The sequence below is a fragment of the Lissotriton vulgaris genome, chromosome 12 (assembly GCF_964263255.1).
Source record: "Lissotriton vulgaris chromosome 12, aLisVul1.2, whole genome shotgun sequence".
NCBI classification, from domain to species: domain Eukaryota; kingdom Metazoa; phylum Chordata; class Amphibia; order Caudata; family Salamandridae; genus Lissotriton; species Lissotriton vulgaris.
In genome coordinates, this window is record NC_141700.1 from 252,261,619 (window position 1) to 252,289,416 (window position 27,798).

A 27,798-nucleotide genomic window follows, 5' to 3' on the forward strand; every position below is an offset into this window, starting at 1 on the left:
TCCCATCTGACCCTCCCCGCATTGTAAGTGTATATGTTGGTGAGGAGCAGGTGCGGATATAGATCTGAGATCAGTTTTTTTATCGGAGGTGCATGTCAATAGCCACTTCTCGTACGGGGTGAGGAAGCGCTGTGCACCGGGTCTGACCGATGGCTGTAAAGCCCAATGGCGGACTTGCAAGTAGGACAAGCGATCCGTTTCTGGTATGCCATAGTCCTCTTTCACCTTCTGAAAGGGAACGATGCCGTTAAGATCGAACATATGTCCCAAGTCCCTACAAGGCGTCGTCCTCCATGTCCCGAATGCCCGGGGGTCAAGGCCGGGAGAGCAGTCCGGGTTGCCGAAGATCGGTGTCATTGGTGAGGGGAAGGAAGTGAGCTCCCGCTTCACAGCCACCTTGTCCCATATAGCCAGGACGGTGCTTGTGATAAGTGATGCATAGAGGTTGGGAGGTCTATGGCAGCGTGGCAAGGATGGGACACCCTGGAGCGGATGGCCTGCCACCGCCTGGTCCTGAAAGAGCCAGTGTTTGCCAGATTCCAGTTGGAGCCATTCCACCAAAGTGCGCAGCTGAGTCGCCTGAAAGTATAGAGTGAGGTCGGGCACTCCCACACCGCCATGTTCGGGGGGGTGGGGGGGGAGGAGTATAGCGATTGTGGCTTAAACCGCGGGCGGCGACCGTTCCAGACAAAGCGCGCCAGATCAGATTGTGTCTTCTGAAGCCATCCCGCCGGAGGGCGTAGAGGGAGGGTCCGAAACACATAAAGGATCTGTGGCAGCAAAGTCATCTTGGCAGCCGCGACACGACCCAGCCAGGATAGTGTGAGGTGCTTCCATCTTTTGAGGTCATCGCTAATACGGGCGCTGAGACTAGCATAGTTGGCATCCGCGGTGGCTCGCACCGTTGGGGCCAACAAGACCCCAAGGTAAGGGATGGTAGATGTTGACCAGGATGCCTGAGATGAGGTTATGTTGCCTAATATGTTGTGCTAACGGCTCCATATAGATCTATATAACAAAACAATTGCCAATACTGCTCAAACATTTTTGTCATATAATCAATAAGTTGAGTTCATGATTCTCAACTTGAAAGACCACTCTTTCAGTCCTGCAATGTATCTAAAAAAATATAAATTCATTTCTTTTCTACAAAAAATTTTTTTTTTTTTTCTTTTGCTTTTAACATAAAGAGTTCATAGATCACTAAAGTAATTCTATTCGTTCTTGAATAACACTAAGAGGGAAATCTGAATCTTTAGAGGAAAATAGTGAATATGTACAGTTTGGTGTACAAAGGATTTGTGTAGGCAAAGACAAAAAGGGGAGGGGCAAACTACATATATTTCAAACACTTATTCATCAAACTTACAAAGCATCACTCATACCGCAAATATTCTGGACAATATATGACACATAGAAAGTGGTGGGGGCTCCATATATATAGCGCGAACAATAGGGGAGAGAGCGGGCACCCCTGTCTGGTCCACCTGCCGATCGGGAACCGTGGGGAGGTGTGGCCGTTAACCCGGACCGCAGCGGTTGGTTGGCGGTAACAATTAAATATACGATTGCGAAGGGTTTCGCCTACCCCGAACTGCTGTAGCACCAGGTCCAGATAGGGCCAATGCACCCTATCGAATGCCTTCTCTGCATCGATAGCGAGGAGCATGCAGTCCGGCCTCGTCCACGACCCAGCCTCGATAAGATGGAGGACTCGCCTGGTGTTGTCGCTAGTCTGCCGTTGCGGGATGAAGCCCGCCTGATCGGGCTCCACCAGTTGCTGCATAAATGGTGCTAGTCGACCTGCAAGAATGCCGGTGTAAAGCTTCAGGTCGATGTTCAACAGGGAGATTGGCCTGTATGAGCTACATCGGGTGGGGTCCCGTCCGGGCTTGGGAATTACCGAGATTGCTGCCTCCGGGGGGATGGCACCAGGCTGATCGAAGGTGTTAAAGAGGTCTCTCAGCAGTGGGGCCACTTGTGGGCAAAAGGTCTTATGAAAGGCCGCCGTGTAGCCGTCCGGGCTGGGTGACTTCCCCAATTTGAGGCGGGAAATCGCCGAGATTACCTCCAAGGCCAATGGGCCGATCGAGGAATGTTGTCTGTGCTTCATTCAAGGATGGGAGGGTGGCACCAAGAAGGAACCAGGCAATGTTGAGATGCAATCAGGTGAAGAGGTGAAGCTGGTCTCTGCAGCCACGAGAACCAGGAGGCGACGACGACCAGGAGCTGGATTCGAGCTGCTCCACAAAGGATCTAGTTGACTGCGGTGTCGGTATCCGGATTGGGCCCAACAAGCCTTGGCCAGTGCAATCCACGCAGGATGGGAAGATTGGCTTCAGTTCAGACCAGCAAGGTCTGGGAAGCTTCTCCTTCGCAGGGAAGCTGGAGCAAGCCCGGAGCAACCAGGCAAGGGGTGTAGTTTCACAAGTCTTCAGAGGGCTCACTAGCCAATGGGCTAGCAACCGCAAAGACGCGTCAAGCTGAAATGCAGGCCCCACGCGGCACTCGTGGAGTGTGGAGGGCTGAGCTTTGGTGCAAATGCTGCTCGGGTCTGGGGCTTCTCAAACCCCAATGCACAACTTTGAGGGTACCTCAGAAGCTGCACGGTTAGCAAAGAGCAGGTAGTCAATGGTGTCCGGTCCCACGTCTCGTGTCCGCCACGGGTTTCGGCTTTGCTCTGGATGTGACTCCAGAGTCAGAGGTCTGGAAGTCCAGTCCCTGAGTCGCTAAGTCTTCGGGTTCCGGCGGGAGTGTCGACAAAGCAAACCGGCAAGTTACTGATGGTGCCTGTTTGCACAGGGTGGTCAATCCTTGGCCACAAGGGAGATGTCTTCAGTCTTCCTGTCGATATGGAACGTCGCAGGTCCAAGAATTCGTTTCAGAGTTTCTTTCCAGGATAATCTAATGTCTCTAGACACAGCTCCTATCTTTATACTAAACTAAGGGGTGGGATTACCTGCTAGGCCCCTCCTATGGGTGGAACCTGGGAAGGGGATGGTTACACCCCTTTCCCTTTGCCCAATTTCGCGCCAGAACTGGGGCTGGAGTGCCCCAGCAACTGGTTTGAACCGGCTATGCATGGAGCACTTTGTGTGCCCCAGGCAGTGTCTGGAAAAGCATCTTTCCATTGAACCCACCCTGCCCCAATCCACTAAAGGCTGTCTGGGAAGGTTCTAGCACCTCCCTCAACAGGAAACCTATTGTCCAGGCCTCCCCTGCCGGAGTTTCGTCCAGCAGCAGGAGGTCAAACTCGTGTCTGTGGCAGCAGAATCCATTTTGTGATGCTGAGGCTCCGTTTAACTTTAACCGGGTAAAGCAGTAACTACAGGTCTTCCTCTAGAAGGGTGGAATGCTACTGCTGCCGCCAGGACTGGCGGGGAGTAGTATTCCAAAGTGTTTGAAACCTTACACATGTTTTGATAAAGCCAAACCAAAGTTAGCATTAACCGCAAGGATTATAATGCATATATAAAGTATATGGTATGGCTATATCATAGAACAGCTATAAGGACATGGTTCCGAAAGCTGCAGACAGGCTCAGCTCATGCTAGAGCACCATCTCACATAAAACCAAGCACTCTGCCTTCAGGATTGTCAAGACCTGCCATAGGAGTGACTTATAGGTATGTGTGTCTATATATAAGTGTAGATAAAGGACTACTATATCTAAGCAAAGGGTGATTACGCCACCTTGCCCAAGCTAAGTGTTCAGCCTGTGGTGTCAGTTTGGATGGCCAGCCAGGGGTGGCATAATTCATGCTGCAGCCCCTGGTAGGCCTTGGATGCACCTATGCCCTGGGTACCTATGGTACACTATACAGGGGCTCACAAAGGTGACCCAATCCCAATTAGGAATGTACCTAAAGTACATGGAGTCCATTTTACAGAGAGAGCAGATAGCCTGGGGCCCTGAATAGCAGCATTCCAGGCCGACTAAGTCAAAAACCAGCTAAACACTAGGCAAAACTTTGGGGTAACCATATAGTCAGATAACCACTTTCCTACAACATGCCCCACCTTCAATAAATTAGACTCCGAAAAAAATATATAATGATAGCAAAGTGTGCCGCCCTTCCTTACAGCATGACTACATCATCCACAATCCCATGTTCCTTAAATTGCAAAATAAAAAATTAAAAAGCAAACAATATGCATAAAAACCCAGTGTCTCTCAAGCAACGTCTGTAATTATTGAGACTACTCAAATGTTTTTGTGTTTAACTCTGAGAATCTTTGGCGTGACAACGTTTATTTTAAAGTTCCACTTGCTTTTTTCTTGGGGTGCTAACAGGGTTGGAAGGGCAGTGAAAACTTCATAATCAAAAAGACCTGAAGCACACCCTTCTTTAATCCAAAGGTTTATGTTGAACACATTTATCAATTTTGGCGTGCATGCACTCTTTAGCACAATGCGATATCTCACCAGGAAGGGACACGCTCTTTCTCGTGCCGAGAGAGTTGCACAGCCTGATACACGTTTGTGAACAAATTAACCACGTACTCAATGAAGTTCTCAAAATTAATCCAGTTTATTTTCAATGTTTGTCCATTTACGTGCCTGTGAATAGGCCTGGATGGGCAATTCCTGTGCAAATGAAAAATACTTAAACATGAAACCTTGTATCTTTGACGTGATGGACAAACATTGAAAATAAATTAGATTCATTTTGAGAACTTCATTGAGTACGTGGTTAATTTGTTCACAAACTTGTATCAGGCTGTGCATCTCTTTCTCGGCACGCAAAAGAGCGTGTCACTTCCTGGTGAGATAGCATTGTGCTAAAGGTACGGAGTGCTTCAAGAGTGCATGCACGCCAAAATTGATAAACTTGTTCAACAGAAATCTTTGGATTAAAGAAGGGTGTGCTTCAGGTCTTTTTGATTAGGACACATCCCTGTGTGCCATGCCTACAATCCACTGCCCTGGCATAGATAAGCCACCCCTCTAGCTGGGTGTACTATACCAGCGGTTAGGGTAAAGGTGCATGAGCCCTGTACCCCTACAGTGTCGAGGTCCATTCTTCGACATTGTAAGTGCAGTGCTGCCATTAAGAGTATATGGTGCTGGGAGTTCGTCATTATGAACTCCGCAGCACCATAATGGCTACACTGAAAACTGAGAAGGTTGGCATCAAACTTCTCAGCACATTGAACCCATCCTGTTGCCATTGCGGAATTCAATGAAAAATGCACACAGAGGGCATCTTAGAGATGCCCTCGTAAAACTAACCTACCACTAGTGTCCAGGCTGAGTGGCTGCTTTCAGCTGCCACCGCCAGACCTGTTTCTGGACCCCTGGGTCGAGAACCTGCTGCTCTTTGGGGCCTGAAACAATGCACACCCTGGGATGAGTTCACAAGCCTCCTACCCCAGGATGGGCAGGGTTCACGAAGGGAAAGCTTCAAAGGCTTGCACTCCTTTGTGAGCTTCCCCAGGCAACTTGCTGCTCTCAGCAACTGGTCCCCACTGGTTCTGACACCCACTTTGGGCAGGAAAACCAGCGGGGAAAACAAATGGAAGAGAGGTGTGTCCACCTCTGCCAACTCCACCCCTCAGGTGGGGGAGGCAAGGTAAAGCACAACTCAGTCCACGCCATCTTGAAGATGGGGAGACTCCGCCAACCAGGGACATGCTCATGCCCCCCTTCCACAGGAGGGTGGCATAATGGGGGGTGTACTTACCCCAGGGAAGGGACTCATTGGTCCCTGCCTTTTACCTACCTGTAACACCCCTAAATCTAGTATTTAGGGGCACCCCTGAACCTTGCTGCCTCCGACAAGAACCTGCAACAAGAAAGACCAAACGGACATGCAGCAGCTAACAAGAGGAAGACTCCCACTGACTTGGCCCCAGCCCTACCGGCCTGTCTCCTCCTCAAACTTGCTTCTGTGAAATCCCGGTGTGTCCTTCAGTCAGCAACCTCGAACCCCGGAGGACTTGCCTGCCTTCAAGCCCAAAGACTTTGTCTCCCGTGAACACCAGATTTGTTAATCAGCAACCTCTTGCCCAGGTCTGACACAGCGGATCCGCCCACTCTGCACACGCTGACCATGGTCCAAGCTTGAGTGGGCAAACACCATGAGGAGATAACCCTGGTGTTCCTGACCCGAGATCCGACGACCCCTGACTTGCCTCAAGCCGCCGGTCGACACCTGCAGCCTAAATCCAGAAGGCCCCCCTAATCCCGATCAGGAGGTGGTAAGATCTGACCCTAAAAGGCACCCCTGCATCCGACGCTCCACAGCCTTGTGTACCCAAACAGACTGTGCCTAACCAACCCTCAACTGCCTAACTTACCTCATGAAGTGGTGGTTTCACACAGAAGACTTTCATCCCGAGCCTGCAGTGCCTTTGCAAACCGGAAGTTCTGCATTGAAATCAGCAGGGCACCCGACGTTGAAACAGCACCCTGCACCCGGCCCCCCTAGTGCTCTTTTGGTGCTACATTGTTTCCCCATTTGCCCTGAGCTAACGTCCAGGAGCTTTGCTCCCACAGCCAAGTGGCCTGCTAGCCAGCAGCCACCAATATGAGGCCCCCTATCCCCCATTCGATAACATTGGGCCTCCGTAGTGCCTCTGTGGGTGTAACAAGAGTGTATCCTTGACCCTGGGGAACCATTGTTCTAACCCCAGAAGCCCCACTCCAAAGACAGATTACTTACCTGGTTACTGTTAACTTCATTTCTCTCCATAGGAACCTATTGACTGGTTTTCTCTGAAAAATGTTGTGTGGAGTAGATTTGTATGGAAACCTGAAAAATAACAATTCTGCAAAATTTATTTTACTTACCTTTTCTCTAGGAAATGGCCCAGTGTGATATCTAGGCATATCACACAGAATAGAAAAAGTAATCTCAAAGGTACAGTAAAAGTAACTTATCTGTAATTATTATTGCAAAATCGATACAAAGTATATGTACAGCATTTCACAGTATTGTATTGACAGTAATTCAAACTGTAACCATTTCAAAGTACATGTACAACTGCATTTCAAACTATATCTATCAACTTACCTGTGCCAGGCTTGCTTGGTTCTAGGACATAAAAACTAAAAATATTTTTTATACAAAACCAATTGGTCCGAAGTTCAGTGTGTGAAATCATTTGCTCATTGAGTGGGTACAAAAAATGCTTAATACTATCCTCTAATAATGCCTTACTGCTCAATCGCTCTACTGCAACTAAAGTGAGGTCCTATCTAACGTTCCCTCTGCTTACCTTTGGGGTTCTTTACATTATACCTCACTTTGGTATAGTGTATACAGAGCCAGCTTCCTACATACACACCTAGCTGTAGCCTAAGATCCCTTGATAAAGCCTTATTGTGTGTCTCGTGCATTCGTCTGACTCCCAGCGGAGGAGAGGCTTTTTACCTTCCTACCTTTCATCTTACTATTGGAACAATATTTCTCTTAATGTTCGCACTTGTACGAACTACTATAAATTCAAGAAATTACTTAAAGCTCATTTGTTCTAAACTTTTTTCCCCTTCACTGATGCTTGTTTCTGTTACAGCGCTGAGATGCCCCCGGGCAAGTTGTGCGCTATATTAAATATAAAAAACATAACTAAGTTATGCCCACATCTCACAGGAAGGGGTCATATAGGGCTTGTGTCAGCAGCCCATTGGCTACTACCCACACTCCCCTGACGCACCTATATCTAATATTTAGGTGTGACCCAGGCACCAGTAATTCAGGTCCTGTCAACCTGAAAGACTTGTGAAGAGTCGCAAGAACAGAAGACCAGCAACTGACTTGGCACCAGCCTGTCTGCTGTCTTCGACAATTGCACCAAAGACTACTTGCTATGCAGATGCTGAGTCTCCAAAACCTTGGGAGAACTGCCAGAACGTCACCCATGAACCAAGAACTCCTGTTAGTCCGCTGAGCTGCTTCCCTGCAGGCTCCCAAAGAGACCTGCGCGGACTCCAAACCACAAAGACCGAACACCGAAAAAAACATCACTGTGCCTGTGCCACCTACCCCGAGCTGTAGTGAGCCAGCAGTGCCATCATGATCCCCAGCCCTCAAGAGACAAAGCCCACCTTGGACTTGCGCACTGTGCACTCTCCGTTTGCAGGCCCCTTGTTTGCGAGTGCTCCTGGTGACAAACCTGATGCCTCCAAATACCTCTGCACCCATTGCCCCAGGCGTGTGGAGAAGACCAAAAGTGTCCCCGAGCATCACAAGACCTAAGCCTACCTGTTGGTTCAGCCTAACTTCTCTCCGTCCAAACCTCCAGCCTCTTTTCGACTGGACCGATCCCCCTTGACTAACACTGGGCCCTCAACGCTGTATTGAACCACTACACCCGGCCGCCCTACTGCGGCTAGAACTGACCTGCCGGTGCTGCCTTGTAACTCATCTGACCTCCCCTTAAGTGCCGAGTGTTTGTCTTGTAAGTCTGTCAAATTGTTTGCAGTATTTTTTTCCTTTCATAGCATAACCCTTCCCCCTATGAAAATTGCAGGGAAGCTGCATTACAACGCGGGTCCACACGTATCTCTTTACCAAGCGTATACTTTTACGGGGGGTTGGGGCAGTTAAGGTTGGGGACCGTTTTCGGGTTCAGGGTGGGGAGGGGGTGGGTAGTTTTTAGGACTGGGGGCAGGATTTATTGCTCAGGGCAGGGGGCTAGGATACGCCTTTACCACGCGTACGCCTTTACCACGCGTACGCCTTTACCACGCGGTTTGGGGCAGTTAAGATTGGGGGCCAGCTTTCGGGCTCTGGGTGGGTTGGGTAGTTTTTAGGGCTGGGGCAGGATTTATTGCTCAGGGCGGGGGACTAGGGTGTAGCCTTTTCCACGCGTATGCCTTTACCAATTATGCCTCTACAACAAAAAGTGTTTTAAAGGCATGTGTGGTGAAGACAGTCATAGTAAAGACCACCTTGTTAAGGCATACAATATAATTGTATATGTGGTTTCGTCATACAACCAAAATTGCACTGTCCACTTTAAAAACTTGAAAGTATTTTTTCTTTGAAACATACTTACCTGATCGTATAGATTCTAGTGTATATGTATGTATTTGTTGCTTAATAAATTAGTGTGGATCTGCTACTGGAGTCGTGTACCATTTTTTGGCTGTTTATTTGAAGATGCCTAACTCTCCTCTCTGATAAGCCAAATGCTCCTTGACCACGTGACCCATAGAAGAGTCAATTGGGATTGCTAGTGCAAGCCCCTGTCCACTCATAAGGGAATACATGGACTGTTTGCACAGTATACCTCTTTTTGGTACACCATATAAAGAGCCAGCTTCCTACAGGAGGGTTGTGGTGACACCCTTTTACCTCTTCCTTGTTTTTCTGCCAAAAGTCTTGGAGAAGTGTCTCCCCTCTTGAGGCTCATAATTCACTTACTCCTATTGAAGGGCAGATATCAGCCATATTACTGTACCCTCCTATCATGGACCTATGAGGCAGTTCCTCTCAGACTTTGCTTTGCGCGCTAGGACACGACACAGCTGCACAGTCCTCCTTCCGCTACAGGGTGCAGGAGATGGAGGACCGAGGCAGCTGATGGCTACTACAGGGACACCTGGAGCTGTGTCTCCTGCCAGTGCGAATGCATCTTGCAGACTTACCTCACAATCTAATCAATTCTATTTTAAATTTAAAAGGCAACACAAAACTTTAGGGTCCTGAACAAAGATCTGGCCTCTACCTGGGCATGCTAACAAAGAACATTTTGTAAGTGTGTATCGTTTGTTTGAGCTTTTCTGTATTTTTATTCGAATCCAATATCTATTTAATTCGTGTTCTGAGCTGTACTCTTTCTTCCTTGTACCTCTTCCCCACTTGGCTCTCCCCTTCTATGCTTAACCCAACATTTGTGCTTACTGTTTTCTCTGGTAATTTCTTCTTTCAGACCAGGTGGTAGTGAAATCAGTTGTTGACCTGTTTGAGAAGTGGAAGACTCCAGATCCAATTCCAGCCTCTATTCCAGAACCTCTAAAGATCGAAACGGAAGGCACCAGTGCCATTTGTATGAAACTCTTTAATCAGCCGCAGGCCTCAGCTAGCACATCCAGTGCCATCCGCCTGCGAACGGTAATGTTCACAGCCCCATGTCTGCCTGTGGTTTGTACTTGACAGGGTACCAAATATGCAGCACCTAATTCCTCAACTACATGCTTTAGTTGGTATCAGTTGAAGGTATTAAAATCGGGAGTTGGCAGGGCCGTGATGTTGGTAAGGGAAAGGGGGTGGGGCAGCTGGGAGATGCAGTCCATCAATTGGACACCACTCTAAAACCAATTGCATCCTATAGGACGCTTGTTCTTAATGTATTCCTTTGTCTGTGCTGTAGATGAAAGTCCAGATGTACTCGAAGATCTACTAGAGCTCAGGTCTCTGGAAGATACATTTCAAGATGTATCTATGTATGCAGAGGTACAAATTGGGACAAAGTAGTGAAAAATCATCAAGTATTTTAAGATTTAGATTGGTTAGCATCTTGGAGAAAGGGAGGTGGGACAGCGTTTTAGTTCAAGCCATATTAGCTCCCAATGTATTTGTACAACTGTGTAGTGGTTCAAATGGCAGGCCTACTGTAGCTTATGATTATATTGATAGAGGTGGATTCAGTTTGATCCCTTTTCAATACTTGTTTTATTTGCAGGAGCGGGAGGCAGAGGTAGCATCGCTTTGTGGAACATTCGATCCCAAGAATCTGTGGGTAAAGGTGATGACTAAGCAGCAGAACTCAAGACCGACTAGTCCGCTGGAAATGGTGAGGAAATACATTGACACTTGTGTGGGTTATTCACATAGGGATCTGCATGATTGCTTCTTTCATAGAACATGCACCATTGGACACTAACAAAAACCCTACGCTAATCGGCTATGCAGAGGCCAAAGCATTGGTCCTTTGAGTTTGGCGGGGCATAGCTGTTAGGAAGCACTCATTGAAATCAGTTGGCTCTGGTATTGAGTTTAACTTTCACAAATAACCTTGTGATGGAATTGGCACAGACCTTACTAGTACCATTGCATTTTCTTGTCCTGCTTCTTTCCATGGTTTTACTATTGCTAGAGCTGTTCCTAAAGAGTGGTTAGAATGTTCATCTATGCCATAATATATGGATTTCAATGGCATGCCTGCCCCCATAGAGGCCATTGTGTTTAATTGACCATGGCACTGGTCATGAGGGGTAGACGCAGGTTTTCTCAGTGGCTTGGCATCGTTTTTGAACCAAGAACTTTGTTGCACTAACCTGCAGGTGCCGTCTAGTGCCGAGAGCTTGCAAGACCTCTCTCAGACAGGCGAAGAGACATCAAAAAGTGCTTCATTTCTGCAAAGTACGGAAGACTCCACGGTAGGTGGTGCTCCCTCTTATGGCCTCCGTTCACTTGGCCCTCTTCACTCACTAACCAACCCTCTACTCCACCAACCTGTCAGATGTGTAGCATGCCAGTGCTTTACTAATTTGTTCCTTTCTGTTTTTATTCTGCTGCTTTTTTTCCCTAATTAGTTTGTTGTGGCGTATTGCATTTGCCATTTTCCAGTGTGTAAAATGAAACCTTTATCCCCAGGATCCCAGACAAAATGTTATTCTAGGTTTCTTCTTTCTTTTAGCTCCGAATCTCCTTACTCACTGGTAGCTTATTTCACCTCCACTAAACTCTAGGTGTAGTTATTGAAGTAATGGCCTGCAAAGCAAGTATTTCTAAGATGTTTCCTGTGATATTTTGGATGCACGTTTGCTTTAACTGCATAGATTATTTGTCTGATTAGAGCTTAAATTAAAGCACTGAGGTTTGTTTATCTAATATCTTAGGAGATTGCTTTATTTGTCTCTGCCTGTCTGACCTAACGCTTGTACAAATCCTTTACTTCACACTGATCTTTTTTTTTTCTCCCTCTATTTCTAGGAATCTCGCATGGATTCTTCCACTCCGGACAAACTCGGAGTTGATCAGCCCTGTAACGTGTCTGAGGAGCGCTGCGTCTCCTCCCTGGAAATTCGCTTGAAGGGTTATTCTTCGGAGAATGATTTAGGTGTGTGCATCTCATGTATTCGGACTAATGACGAGTGAATAGGGATGTCTGAGGCACCTTAGTCTAAGCAAGGTAGCATTCAGATCTCCCAATAGTAAATTACCTGCAGAGTGTTTCAGTGGATGAATAGCTGGATAGGAATTTGATTAGGTGTAGGTTTGAGCCACTCTGACATTGCTGTTTCATGACGATTCACAGAACGTTGTTCATTGACTACACCTGTACGTGGAACAATTATGTACTTGTTGCTAAGCTCCTCATAGGGTTGCTTAGTGCCACTCACATGTTTTGTGTTGGCTCCACAGCTGTATTTGTTGTGGTTTTGAGGGGACATATGACTAGATCTCTCCATCATGAAATTCTGTACAAATCTTCAGTGCTATGTGCCAGTTCCACCCCAGATACTGGAGGTGTTTATACTTTATGCTCTGGTTCACTGCTACTTCTGTTATGGTAGCAGCAGCTTACTCTAGCATGACTGCGTTTCCCTTATTTGCAGCCAGCACGACTGACCTTCATTACTCACTACATGGTTTGTACTTTAACCACTTTAGCTTTGATGAAGATGTGGAGAACCCTTGTGCACTTAGCTTGTGCTCTATGGTGGCTAAATTTAATTCCCTCTCCGAGCACTGAATTGGGTTAGATTTGTTTATTCATTTTCTGGGCTAGCTCTTACCACGAAGTGACCTAGGCAGGGGTTTAAGGTTGGTGGGACTGTACCAATGTGGTGTATGTGGAACTCCAGTCTTTATTTTCTACATGATGGCCTTTGTCTCTCCAGATGCAAAGAAGCGCACCAGCTCCCCTCGCAAAGTAACCTTTGCATCACAATCTGAAACCATCCCATCCACAAGTTATGAAGATGGTGATTCAATTTCAAGCATTTCTCCGAAGGCTTCAGGTAAGGCTGTGCATCTAGGAACAGTATGGCACCTATGCTAGTCGAATACCTAACATTTGAGAATTGGTAGAGAAAGCTTGGGAGGTAATCAAAGAACATGTGACGTGTTGGCCAATGAGGTGACCACCAATAACCCAGTGATTGTAAGCCTTGAGTGAGGATAGATGGGGAATGGGGTTATGGTGTTGTGGGAACTTGGAAGGGTTTTGGAGTCCCTTAATGAGTAGTCTAGAGTGGGGGGCTGTTGGTAGGACTTCTTGGTGCACATGTGCGTTAGGTAAGTATTTGAAGGGGCCTAACCTTGCTGCGGTTGCCCATTGAAGAGTCTTGAGGGACCTTAACATTACTAGTTGGGTTATTGCTATTTGTAAATCTGGTGCTGCACGTTTCACACAAGCAATGCTCCAGAGTAATTGTACACAACCATAAACGCTGCTAGTTCGAATGATAGTTACGGTTTCTCAAATACTTGGTGTTCTTTTTGCAATTCGTTTTTATTTAAACAGGGAAGAAAATTCAGAAGTGTAGATAATACTTTGCATATAGACATTAGCATATTCTCGTGTAAAAAAAACTCCGTAGCATACTCAGTGAGTTGAGTACCACAAACCGGAAATGATTCATAAGTTCACAAAGTAAGCAACTTGGAAAAAGAAACAGTTCACCTTTTAGTCGATGAAAGCACATGCCTTTCGAACTGCCAACACATACATCTAGCCTACATTGGATACATTGAAATGATTAGGGTTGACTGACTTCACAAAGTGAAATGGCTCATTGTAGATCACCGCACACAGTGACTTGATTTAACTTCGTCTTTGAAAAATTTCCCTGGTTCTCATCCAGTTTTTTTAACCAAAGGAACAGCTTCCCCACAAAGTAAACTCTGTTTGTTCTTCTAGTTCTTAAAGTTGAAAACAATTTAAGCCTTTTCCTTCCCAATGACCAAACTGGTTTGTTGATCATATGCATCTAGCAAGAACTAAAAAATAAAAAAATTCCAATCAACTAGACTTATTTTCTGTTCCGCTGGATTTAAAGAAGTTCGAATGAATCCCTCTTTAATGAGTGGTCGACAAGTCAAGGAAGCAGGACCTGGATCCCAGCTACATCTTGGTGTCTTGTGTCTGTGCATTCAAAAGGAAATTAATACTGTGCCTGCCAATCTAATCAGCAGTTGAGATTCATGTTCCCCTTCCTTTTCTTACTTGACCTCTGCAACAAAGACACCAAAGGACATAAAGCAGTTTAATCTCTATTGCGTTGTCAGTTTCTCTCAAAAGTGAGATTCCTTGTTTCATGGGTTTCTTCATTAATAAGTAGAGCATTGCTGTACCCATCTTTCTTGCCTACAGTGTTCTTTCAGTACGGCTATCTGGAAAACATCAAATACAAATGAAATGAGAGCCCTTTTTCTTTTTTAGTTTTCTTCGTGTCCTGAGAATTCACACGGGCTGTAGATTGTTTGAAATGCTTTAATCTTCCATCGTTCAGAAATTATGGATAATTTTCACCATCTTTACATGTGTAGGAAGCTGGCTTTTTACACAGTGGACCAAAGAGGCACACCGTGTGAATAATCCAAGCAAGCCCCAGTTGGTTTGGAGGCACAAATAGTATCCCAAATGATCTCTTTTGGTAGTGTGGACAAGTAGTTTAGATGTATTGGAGGGCAGTGCTAAGCATTTAACACCCAGGCAATAAATGAGGCGCGCAGTCCAGAATAAATCAGGACTCCGCAACTTTGCCCCACTTGCCTGCACCAGTGGGGGACTGTAATCTCCAGCCTGCAACGCGCGCCGGGAGGCGCCGACTATCTTCCTGTGCCAGAGGTTCTTTAAAAGCACAACGCGACTCCCGCAGTGCAGGACGCGCCCAGAGAAAGCCTGAGCCAAGGACATTTGCTTACGCCTTTCCACCAATACCCCTGATGCAAAGGGTGCTACAAAAGGCAAAGGAGCCAGGAACAAATAGGATTCTCATTGCCTCTCATTGGCCAAGGCAAACATGGTACTCCACTCTCTCATAGAACTATCCAAGGGAGAAATGATCAGACAGGATCAAAACAGAGAAAGACCTGCTGACAATGCAACAGGGCCAAATCTTTCACCGGGAACCAGCAACACTGACTAACAATCTGTGTATTCATGCGCCAAGCTGCTAATCTCGATCTACCGTTAAGAACCATGGAAATACTCAGAGGCGAGGAAAAAATCCATAAGGAAATGCTATACAGCAAAATGGAAACGATACACCACATGGTGCATTGCAAACAGGACCAGCTCCATAAAGACACAAGAATCTTTTATCACATATCTTACTTACCTCTTGCACAGCAACATCAATTTTTCAAGCCATAAGGTGGACATTGCTGCCATAGTGGCATACACAAGAGGAAAATCATGCAAGTCATAAAGATTTCAAGAAGGAGCCAAAAGAATAGCTCCACCAAGAGCTGCACCTGTACCAATATTGAGTTTAAATACCGTACTCTCTCAAATGTTGAAGAAACCCTTTGAGCCCATGCGTGCAGCAGACTTCTAACAGATTGTCCTAAAGACAGCCTTTCTCCTTGCTATAAGATCACTACGCAGGGTAAGTGAATTACCGGCTTCAACAATTCAAGAACTCTATTTACAGATCCACAAGGATAAAGTGATTTTGAAAACTAAACAACAATTCTTGCCAAAGGTGGTATCGAAGTAAAACTTAAATCAAAACATCCTGCTACCGGTTTTCTTTCAAAACCCAGAAACTAAAGCAGAAATAAACCTCCATATCATGCTTGTTAGGAGAGCTTTACTTTAATACTTGCGAAAAAAAGACCAGATAAGAAAAACTAAACAATTTGTTTTTTGCAAACTTGCATACCAGCACAGGATCTGCGCTCACAAAGGCAACGATTGCAAGATGGATAGTACAAACTAGCCAGGTATGCTATGACAAGGCCACAAAGGAACTAACCATGCAACCAACAGCGCACTCCACTAGAAAGAAGGGTGCAACGCAAGAATTTATGACCAATGTACCCATTGATTCCATCTGCACAGCAGCAACGTGGGCATCACCACACACCTTCACAAAGCATTACTGTGTGGACATACAGATGAATAAGGAAGCTCCAATTGGATAGAGGGTGCTTCAACACCTGTTTGCGAAGTCTTCCTTTCATCACAGCCTCCCCAAGACGGGAGAAACTGCTACATAATCTAATGCACAGCATGTGATTCCAGAAAAGGATTCACACGCAAACGAAATGGTTACTTACCAGTAGGAGTAGTTTTGCAGCTTGTAGAATTTTCTGGATTTACATGCGACCCACCCGGCCTCCCCTACAATGACAACGAACAGGTGGGGAAGTAAAGGACTACATCTCTTTTTATTAAAACCATCTCAAGGATTACAAACCAAAGAAAAACAGAAAAAAGAATCCAAAGATGGCTACCACACACGTCGACCTCAAGAATACAGTCTGTCATCACTCAGAGGACGTCCTTGGCACCAAATGGTGTTTGACAGCGACCAAAACCAGGGAAAAAAACTACCCATTCCGGACCCAACCACTAGATGGCGGAATAATGCACAACATGTGAATCCAGAAAATTCTTCAAGCTGCAAAACTACTTACTGGTAAGTAACTTTTTCGTTTCTCTGGCTGTCTGTGACACCAAGGCAGATCAAAGAGTTCTGCAAGGAAAGGCCATTCTTACTTTTTGGCTTCTTACCAGCTACCACTGGCACTAGTTGAACACTCCCAATCCACCAATGAGCTTCCTCTGGCTCTTGTTTTGACTCTGCCTCCTGCACAATGCTCCAGTCCAGTCCATGTGGCCTGGACGTCATTGCAGACTCGATTGACGCTGGAGGATGAGTTACCTATTGTGCTGTCTGACTGAGGCCGCACTCTGCTTCCATCAAAGCGCCACCTCCCCAACTAGACTTGACACGGCCATAAGTAAAGACATATGCTGTATTCCTTTTTCGCTCTAAATCAGACAATGGCTATAATCCAAGTGACCAAATAGGCTAACATACCACACGGAAAATGGATCTGACCTTCAAGATGCCAGTGGCCTTGATCTGTCCCCTGAGACAGGCCTCTAGACCATGGTCCTGCCATTGAGGAGAGCACTTCTTACTCGGTGGTCATGAGAAATTCTTGATCTCCAGCACCCTGTTTTAGAGGTCGAAACCAATGTCTTGACAGAAAGGCTCCAGCTGGGGTAAATATACACTTAGTCCTCTCCTAAAGTGAGCCACTTAATGGTGCCATTTTGGTGGCTTGGGTCAAATCTACTCTAGCCTCCTGGTCAATCACCAGATTGAGATACCCCACCGCTCTGGGGCGACCCTGCATTTTCTTTTTGTTTCAGCACCTCTACCCTGAAAGCTTGGTGTTGCAAGTATTAAAGCCAAACGCCAATATCTTCCTAACTACTTACACCGAAAGGGAGTCGAAACTTGTGGAGACCTTGAAGAGTCCCAGGTCTGTGAATGCCAGCTGCCCCCTGGGGCGCAGCCCCCCTCCCACTCATTGGGATTCAATGGCTCAAGTCCAGGACAATCGAGTTCACCATTTGTTGTGGCTTGGACACCAATTATTCCATCGGGCGGGCTCATTGGCACCAGCTTATTCATGTGCTGCGCTGCTTGGCTGCAGTCTGTTCGTTTTTCAGGTGATTTCCAATCGTCCCTTTGATAGAAATTGCCTGTTTGGAAGCAAGGCATATTCCACTCTGGAGTGGTTCAAAGAGAACAGCACCACAGCACTCTCCCGGTGTTATCTGCCGCTCCTCGCTTGTTGCATCAGCCCAACCATTTCTTTTGATGCTTCGGCAGAGTTGCCCCATATTGTCTGCCATTTCAGCCCCAGCAAGGTGCACAGCAGTGCCTTGGCGCCCACCGCACCCAGGGTCGAAGTCAGCAAGACACTCTGGTGTGGGAGTCAGGATTTGTTGATGATTCTTGGCAGGCCAACACCTCAAAAGTAGGTCCTGCAGAGAGTCTGGAAGGGGTACACTGTGGCCTTCAATGCCTCTGCCACACCTTCCACCGTCCCCAGAATGATTATTGAGGACCACCTGTCTATCTTAGGGTATGAAGTGAAAGCTGTGTTTCAGCTGTAAGTATTTATAACTTTGGGTGGGTTTTTAAATGATATTCATTTTGGAACAGAGCAAAGGAAATCAGGTCGCTGTCTTTTAGGATATTACCCAATCTAGAGATCCCGACCATATCCCAGTGTTTGAAGCCCATTTATTTCTGGCTATTTCCTGCCTTCCCAGAGTGGGTCTCCCTCTGCAGTCTTTTGTCCCATCTCATTTGCCGTTACGCCCCTTTCCAGGCCTCAGTCGTCCTCTGTGTGGTTGGCAGCAGACTACGGACTCCTGTGCTTCCATATATATATATATATAGTAAAGGTATGTGTGGTTCTGAAATTGGAGCCTTTCTAAAGCGTACGTGGGGTGATTTCCCCGATGTGTGACCCCATTCGTTGATTACTACCAGGTGTGCGACCCTGTATCTGCAAAAGTTAGATTCCTCATCTTATAATTACCCCAAGGCATCATACTGGATCCAGAGTTTTTCGTCCCCAGTACCCCTGGGCGTCGAAGGTGGCGGCGGTCGACTCAGTGTTCGTCGGCGTGGTCGCTGGGATGACACCACAGTAGCTACATAGATGCTGCCTTTGCACGCTGACGTCAGTTCTTTCTTTTTACGCCCCAGCAAGCGCAGATTCGGAGAGAGCGGTACCCCCAGTCACTTTTTGACTGAGTTTTTTGCGACCTTTGTCACTTCATTTTTGAGTCTTCAGCACGAGGGATGCCCAGTTTCAAGGCATGCGGTTCCTGTAACCGACTGATGCCGCTTACTGATCTGCACCGCATGTTCCTTTTTCTGCCTGGAGCACAACCGTGACCCCAAGTCATGCTCCGACTGTCGAACCATGGCCCTAAGTCGTTGCGGGAGTGGTCCCAAAAAGCTCTAAGAGGCCTGGCAGTCTGTTCTGCGTCATGCAAGGTCACTGTTGCGTAGGATGTCGAGGGAACGATTGCAGCGTCATCATTTATTTTGAAAGTTTTATATAGCGCGAACAAGATCTTTGCAGATATCAGAGCGCTTTACAGAGGAGGGGTACGAGCATGTGAGTGAATAACCATTTGGGTGGGGGAGGTATATGAGGGAGCATAGACAAACCGATACATCAATAATGATAAAAGTACAAATAAGTAGTAGCATAAACGATCAGGTAAGTCAATATCACAAATCATACAAAAATGCAAAGGGTTCGAACAAGTAGTACAGCTCGGTATCGAGTCTTTGAAGTTAATCCCCAGTAGTAATTCAAGTGCATTTAGCCATGAGGATAGCTTTTACTTCTTTCTTAAAAAGTATGGTAGAGGAGATGAGCCTGGTTTCAGGAGGGAGTGAGTTCCAAATCCTGGGTGCCATTCCTGAGAAAGAGCGTTTATAGGTTTTTTTCCTTGCGGAATCTTCTAGGCTTTAGCAAAAGATTGTTTGTGCCTCTAGTGTTTCTGGAGCCTCCAGAAATCGTCAGCTTCTGAGCTTCATCAGCTTCATCACTCCTCTTAAGTCTTTGCACTCAGGGTCCAGTAAGTCGAAGAACAAGAAGTTGAAGAAGCATAGTCTCTCTTCGACTTCCCCTCAGCCAACGTGGCGAAGGGTGTGGTGTGGCACACCGGCCTTCCTGGGAGCGACCCTTGCCCAGCTTCATCAATTTTGTCAAGCGATGCACGCCAGCTGTGAGAAGTTAGCCTGGTATATGATGTCCACTATTCTAGTGGGCACCTTGCGCCAGTCTAATCGACCCTTATTGATGGTAGGTTATAAAGTCAACCTTATAGAAAGCTATCCTAGTGGTAGCTGTGGAGAGCAGCCTTCAGGCTAAGACTTGGAGACGAGTTAAGCAAGTTGTTTCACCATTTCTAATCTCTTGAGTACCAAATAAAAGCACACCACACAAGGTATATATCAAATATATATATATTTATTCTAAACACAACCCCACTGCACTCTTTATGAGGTCAGAGGTAAAAGTACAATACATGTTACTTAATTAGCACTTCACTTCAAGAGGTCTTTATTCGATTTGCATCATAAAAGACAAATACATATTAAAAAGCAGTTCATACTCTTACATATAAGATAATAAATACATACATTTTTAAAAACAAGTTAGGAAAAGTATTACATTTTTAGACGATGTACAAAAACAAAAAGACCCCTTACTACATAAACAATACTACATTCGAGCTAAAAGATATAAAAACATGTACTGTGGGAACTTCATTTGCCAAGGTTGCGAGAACGAATTGACCATGCCCAGCTCACAAATTTTGCTACACCAATGGCAATAGGGGTTGAAGTATCTGTTTTAAGAATCCTAGTCGCTGCCACTGCAGATCTGGTACCTCGTAGGCGACAGACTGGCAAAAGCCAAACTTTCCTGGGTAACAAGTACTTAGGGCAGCAAAAAAAGATGTTCAATATTTTCTACTGCTGTTACACAGAAGGGACACTTGTCACTACCACCAGTTGACCAGGAGTGCGTAAGCTCCCTCACAGGTAACGAGCCTACTCGTAATTGGTGATACAGTTTGCGATCGTTTGGCTTTGTAATTAAGTCCCAGTAGGCTTCATATTTAGGGACATCCTTTACAACCAAAAATTCGAGTGTCATGGTGGGACCAACAACCATTGCAGATCTCCTCTCAGCGATCCAGTGCCAATAAATATCTTTAAGTGCCTTTTTTGATGGAAAGGTCGCTCGTGCAGGATCAACCCACAATGCCTCCAGGCTCAAGTTTTTTAAAAGCATCCTGAGATGCGAGAACCAGGGAACCCGATGGGACCCTTCAAGCCCCTCACCTCAGTGATGGCCTCAGCAAACAGGGTTAGTTCAGGTGTAGTCCACAGACGACGCCAGAACGCCAATGGTCTATACCTTACTGCGTCCTCGATGGATTTAACACCTAAATCAAGCTGCAAGGGTAAGGAAGGTGTAGATTGTGGGAGACCAATTGCAATTCTGAGGAACCTATTCTGAGCCACCCTCAGAGTGGTTAGATCACTATACCCCCACAATTCTGCACCATAAATAGTTGCAGGGATTATCTTAGAGCCATATATTTTTACCAACGGTGCCAAGGGTTTAGTGACAGATTTTGCGAGCTCCTTCAGTAGGGCGCCCCCAAGTTGAGCATGTTTCAGAGTCATAAGGTCCAACTGGGGTTTCCAGCGCAAGTTCTCACTTAGTGTAACACCTAGGTATGTAAAAACCTCAGTTTGTTCCAAAATTGCTCCACTCATTGACACCTTGGCCTTCACAGTCTTAGGACCTCGCAGGACCATAAATTTGGTCTTATTGACATTCACTTCTAACTCATGGTCACTGCAAAAACACTCAAAACGGGCCAGTGCGGACTGAAGACCCTGCCTCGTTTTTGATATAATTAGAGTGTCGTCCGCAAACATAAGAAGGGGAATTTTCCTTCCAGCAAGGGAGGGTGCGTCCGTTGGATAATTAGAAAAGTATTTAGTCACCCCATTGATAAACAAAGAAAAAAGGGTGGGGGCCAACACACACCCTTGTCTAACCCCCTTGGCAACTTTAAAACTGCCAGTAACCTCTCCTGGACCGCCCCATCTTACTTTGGCATAAGTATTTAAGTGCAGATTAATCAATAGCGCCACCAGCTCTTTGGGCATGCCCAAATCCAGCAGGACTTCCCAAACCTTGGTCCTTAATTAGCATACAATAAGTTGCACAGTATATGTTTTGCCCTAGGGGCCTCACAAACCATATACAAAAATAGTGGTATAAGAACCACGTGAGAATTAGAAAGCAGGCCTAGGGCCTGTGGAATCGCTGGGTCTACACTAAACAACCAAAGGTTAGGAAGTAGGAGGCCCATGGGAGTCGCGTGCAGTATCTAAAAACAGCTGCTGGTTACCATTGACTTTCTATGGGAAACTAACAAGTTACAATTTTAAAGATTAAGGTTACAAGTAGGTGAACTTCGATGGAACCCTTTTAGACTAGGACACTTGGAGAGTCAATACCCACGGGAGCACCGGAGTACTCTTGTTACCTCATCCAGGGAAGCCAGGTGCCTAGGTGTCTTTTCGTGTCTGGTTTCATCGTAGATTCCAATGGAGAGCTGCGAAGAAGTGCTGCAGGCGACCAGAGGAAAAGTGTCCGGGTGGATCGGAGATGTGAAGAACCTGAAAGCAGAGACTGAGTCTGGGCCACTAGCCAGTGACCAGGATGGTGATAGGAAGATGCCACTGGATGTCTGGTGATTTCAGGTGAAAAGGTGAAGTTTTGTCTCTTCAGCCACGAGGTCCAGGAGGCGTTGACTACGACCAGGAGCTGGATTCGAGCTGTCCCACGAAGGATCTAGTTGACTGTGGTGTCGGTATCCGTATTGGACCCAACAAGCCTTGGCAAACGCAACCTACGCAGGATGTAGAGATTGGCTTTGCTGCAGACCAGCAAGGTCTGTGGAACTTCTCCTTTGCAGGGAAGTTAGAGCAAACCTGGAGCAACCAAGAAAGCAAGTTAAATCAAGGATTGGTCTTGGGGGCTCACTAGCGAATGGACTAGGAACCACGAAGATGCGTCGAGCTGAAATGCACAAAGCGGGCCCACAGGACACTCGTGGAGTGTGCGCCTCTGAGATTCGGTGCAAAAGGTGCTCCTGGCTGGGGCTTCCAGCATCCCAATGCACAACTTGGGGATACCTCAGGAAGTCGATGCAGGTAGCAAAATGCAGGATGTCCAGGAGTTCCGGTCCCACGTCTCTCGTGTCCGCCACGTGTCTCCGCTTTGCTGGGAGCGAAGGTCGGGGTCAGATGTCTGGTAGTCTGTGTCCTGTGTCGCAGATTCTTCAGGGTCTGGCAGGAGCTTCGAAAATGCAGACCGGCAAAGATGCTGTTGGTGCCTGTTTGAACGGGGTGGTCACTCCTTGACCACAAGGGAGATTTCTTCCGTCTTCCAGTCGAAATGGAATGTCGAAGGTCCAGGATATGTGATGCAGAGTTTCGTCTAGGGTAATCTAAATTCCTAGGGACTGGGGTTCTATACTTATAGTAAGTTTAGGGGTTGGATTAACTCGAAGTTCCCTCCTATGGGTGGACCTGGGGCGGGGGTGGTTACACCCCTTCCCTTTAGTACAGTTTCGTGCCAGAGCTGGGGCGGAGTGCCCCAGCAACCGGTTTGAACTGGGAAATGCATGGAGCACCTTGTGTGCCCCAGGCATTATCTGGAAAGTATTCACTGAATGTAGCCCTCCCTGCCCCAATACACTAAAGCCTGACTGGGGAGGTGCCAGCACCTCCCATGACAGGAAACCTATTGTCCAGGCCTCCCCTGCCGGAGTTTCGTCCAGCAGCAGGAGGTCAGACTTGTCTGTGGCAGCAGAATCCATTTTGTGATGCGGAGGCTCTGTTTAACTTTAACCGGGTAAACCAGTAACTACATGTCCTCTCCCCCTAGAAGGGTGGAATGCTAGCCCCGCCGCCAGAACTGGCGGGGGTAGTATTCCAAAGTGTTTGACACCTTACACAGCATGTTTTGATAAAGCTAAACCAAAGTTCACATTACCCGCGAGGATTATAATGCACTTAAGAGTATATGGTATGGCTATATCATAGAACAGCTGTAAGATGGTTCCGAAAGCTGCAGAGGGGATCAGCTCATGCTAGGGCACCCTCTCACATAAAACCAAGCACTCTACCTCCAGGATTGTTGAGGTCTGCCTTAGGAGTGGCTTTTGGGTGTATGTGTCTATATATGTTTATAGTTATAGGTATACTATTTCTAAGTAAGGGGTGATTACACCACCTTACCCAGGCTGTAAGAACAGACCTGTGGTGTCAGTTTGAAAGGCAAACCAGGGTTGGCACAATACATGCTGCAGCCCCTGGTGCACCTATGCCCTGGTTACCTATGGTACACTGTACAGGGGCTCACAAAGGTGATCCAGTAACCCATCTGGTATGTACTTAAAGTACATGGTATCAAATTAGAGAGAGAACAGCTGGGCTGGGGGCCTGATTAGCAGGTCCACACTAAAGTCGAAAAACCTGAGAATCACAGCAAAAAGTGGGGGTAACCATAGGAAGCAGACCCTACACCATCTTTGGGCAGACACTCTGCTGGCGCGCTTTCGGCCCTAGGCCTAAGATACCGGTGGCTTAGGTCTCTGCACCGCAAGGTCCCTTTGGATCCAGGCCTGGATCGGCGCAGGTCGACCTTGTTACACCTCCACAGGCGCAGACTCCACTGGCACCACGTCAGCAGCAGATGCCGGCAGGACCCCCAGTTGACGTCTACCCCAGCTTCCACCTCGCGTGGACACTGAGCCGGACCGGTGTCAGTAGACGCTGGATCTAGCACCAATGGGTACTTTTGTCCCTGTGTTCCACCCTGGCCATTTTCAGCCAGATTGGCAGCCATAGGGTGATGAGGAAGACTGGGAGGGGGGGGGGGGGGGGGGAGTGTTCTGGTGACCCTTTGACAGACCATTTGGAGTACAATCTGGACTGGAGAGAGGGACTGGTGTTTGCCAGTGGTCTGTATACCTCCCCAGATCTAGGCATTTTTTCTCCTCCTACCGTGCTATGGGAGAGGGAACTTCATTAGCAGTAGTATTGCTTAGTGCGGCCAAGGCTTTCCACCCTGAGCTACCTATGGTGGCAGTCAGGACTAACCTCATGACAGAGGTGCTTCAGCTGGCAGCAAGCTCTTCGTGGAGTGAGGAGAGCCTTGGTTAGATCTATTTGGAATTTCCAAGGCAACGCTTTTCGTCGCGAGTGGAGTTGCGGTCTTCTATAAGTCTTTCTGCCTATACCACTTCTGCCCAGAGTGCTGGAGATTAGCGCCACCGGGCCCAAGTATTCTTGTGGCTCTGGATTGGGCAGGAAGGGTCTGGTATCTCGAGCTGCTCAACATGGCCATCGATCCTCTGATTAGACTGCCTCTGTGGGAGCTTTTGTCCTACCACGAAAAGGATGGTCCTCTACCCGAACCTGTCCAGCCTCCACCTCCTTGCGTGGAGATTGAGCTGCAGCAGTTGACGTCGTTTGACCTGCCTCCCGAAGTCTGTGGTGTAATCTTGGCGGCCAGGCGGCCCTCCACTAAGACTCTATACGCCTGCAGATGAAATACATTTGTGGCATGGTGCACAGCAAAGGCAGTGGATCCCTCTTTCTGACGTTCTCTTGTTCCTCTCATCTTTGGCACAGCAGGGCTCTGTTCTGGGCACTCAACCGCTACCTCTCGGCCATTTCAGCCTTCCTCAGTCTCCCTGATTAGCCTTCTCTTTTCAAGCCCCCTGTTGTAAATAAGTTTCTTAAGGGCATTACTAATTTTTTTCCTCCTGTTTCCTTCGTAATGGCCCAGTGGGACTTTGATTCTGAGATATCTTGTGTGCTCCCTTTGAGCCACTACATAACTGTCCTCTAAGACTTCTCACTTTGAAAACTGCTTTTCTGGTGGCCATCACCTCTGCGCGCAAGGAAAGTTAGCTACAAACACTGCCTTCCAAGCCTTCCTTTCTGGCTGTCCATCTAGACAAGGTCGTCCTTAGAACTAGACCTTCCTTTCTTCCCAAGGTGGTTACTACTTTACACATTGGCCAAGCCATCACTTTACCCACTTTCTTCTCGCATCCTTCGAAGAAGGATGAGAGCTCCACCGTCGGGATACAAACTGTGCGCTTTCTTTCTACTTGGATCTCGCAGAAGAATTCCGGGTAGACAACCAACTCTTTGTGGGCCATATGGGCGCTAAGAAAGCTTGGGCCATGCACATACTGACCATTCCAGGTGGGTCATTTTGTGCATCAAAGCCTGCTATTCTTCGGCTAAGAGACTCTCCAGTGGGGCTGCTTGCCCATTCCATCAGGACGACTGCAGCTACTACTGCTTGGGGACGAGGCTGTTCACTTCAGCACATCAACCTAGCAGCAAAGAGGTTATGGTGTAGACGGCTCCAGTTTGCTGCCGAGAACTCAAGACCAGCGTACATTTTTCCCTATTGTGAATGTTCTATCTGGTCTTGATTTGTATAAAAAATCTGACCGCTAGAGAAAGTGCTCCTAGAGAAAGTGCTCCTAACTATCAGCCAAATGTACGAAGATAGATTTCATAAAGTGGTTTTAACGTGTGCACCAAACTTTTGCGAATTCTTTGGTATTTTGTGAGTTGATTTATGTACTAATAGATCGGTTCACAAAATACCGAATCAGTGGGTTGGCAATTCAACCTATCTCATGAATATTAATATGGTAAGTCACAAATTGGGACCTGCTAAGTTTCACTGCTATCACAGAGCTGGTGGCCTACTTGGGTCAGCAGACAACTGTCTGATTGCTTTTTAAATTAAGCTTTGCATTTATGTCACCTTTGTGCCTTCAACAATGGCTCCTCAGAGCAGGAAGTGACTATGAGCACAATAAGTGCAAAGCTCTACACCTCCAGAATGGGTCATGCCAATGTCAAACGTGCTTCCTCCTGGCATGTTTCAGGATACGTGGATTTCTGAAAACTTTAGAAGCAAAACCTGTTTATTCCACTTGGAAGGCCTAATTGGAACTTGTGAACAGAGGCTTCCCCTTCCTTTGATTTGCCAGATATTGTAGCTGATTTAAATGTCAGTACTGGAGAAAATCAGGAAAATGCTCATTAAGGGAATGAAGGAGCACTGTGGCGGCTAGTTTTCACTTGGAGCCTGGAGATATGATCTCACCTGTACAACCACTTGGTGTGCCTTTTGACACCTGGAACCAGATCATACATTTAAGTAGATGTATTTGGGGTACAAGTCTCTTTCCTTTGATATGTCAGATCTGGTGTAGCATCTGTAGTCTAATTGTGCAACACATTTGTTTGTGGTTTTTGTGTTTGTTGTATAAATGGATGTGTATAGTGAAATAGTTCTTCCTTGGCCTCTGCCCTTTCAGAAGCTTAGGTACCGATTTTAAGTAGGGCCCTCTCCTTGTGGATCTTAGTTGGTGCCTCCAAGGCAGTTTTCTCACAAATTATATTGACTCCTTTCTGTGTTATACTTTTGTCCATCGAAGTAGGTTTATTGAATGCCTTCACTAAATTAGCAGAATGTAAGTGTATTGTTTTCTTCAAATTTAAAATAAGGCAATTCAGGTTTTTCCTGGGCTGTTTGTCTCTTATAAAAGGAAAGCTGAAACAGGAAGCCTTCCTAGGCGTGACACTACTTCATATTGTAGCTTGGCATGCTGTTAGATGGCTTCCCTCAAAGGCCACTTGATGTTTTCACGAGCATAAAGGCAGCCTCTGTTTGCCAAGTCCTCCCCTCCTGTTAACAATTTGAAATCCTGGAAAAAGTCTCATGGAAAACTACAAAGCTGAGGGAAGCTAGGTTCAAGTTTGCCTTCTTAAAACTGTTGCAGAATTGGTACTGGACCCCACAAGACACTTCAAGGCTGATCTGTTGCTCCGCTCCCTGCTGGTGGTGCCAACAGGCAAAATGGGCACTGCTGCATATAGTCTGGGCTTGCCCTGGTATTACAGCACCACCACCAGAATCTCTATACTGTGATCATCAGAGATGCTGCTTGACTCTACAGACAGTTTCGGATACATTTTTAGGTCTATACAGGAGTCGGTACTCTAGCCCATTCGGTCCTTGGGGCTCCCAGGATAGGATTCCATATATGCTCTGATTTATACATTGGAGAAGGTTTAGGATGACCTTCCTGTTTTGAAAGAATTACGAGCCTTGCAAATGTTGTCAAAAGTCGTTCGAAACGTGTTTTGTCTTTGCATATCATCTACTGATTGTGTTAACAGACTGTAGCTTTGTTGATCTATGTCAACAG

General features: G+C 46.7%; 1 protein-coding gene across 3 annotated transcripts in view; it reads left to right on the plus strand.

Annotated features, from left to right (window-relative positions):
• Positions 1-27,798, plus strand: part of LOC147673887 (anillin-like) — a 429,866-nt gene that overhangs the window by 138,747 nt on the left and 263,321 nt on the right. For all 3 annotated transcript variants that reach the window (XM_086947773.1, XM_086947775.1, XM_086947774.1), the window contains 5 exons: positions 9,880-10,061; positions 10,633-10,743; positions 11,234-11,329; positions 11,886-12,012; positions 12,797-12,916. In XM_086947773.1, the coding sequence (XP_086803899.1) occupies positions 9,880-10,061; positions 10,633-10,743; positions 11,234-11,329; positions 11,886-12,012; positions 12,797-12,916 (636 nt within the window). The remainder of the gene's footprint in view (positions 1-9,879; positions 10,062-10,632; positions 10,744-11,233; positions 11,330-11,885; positions 12,013-12,796; positions 12,917-27,798) is intronic.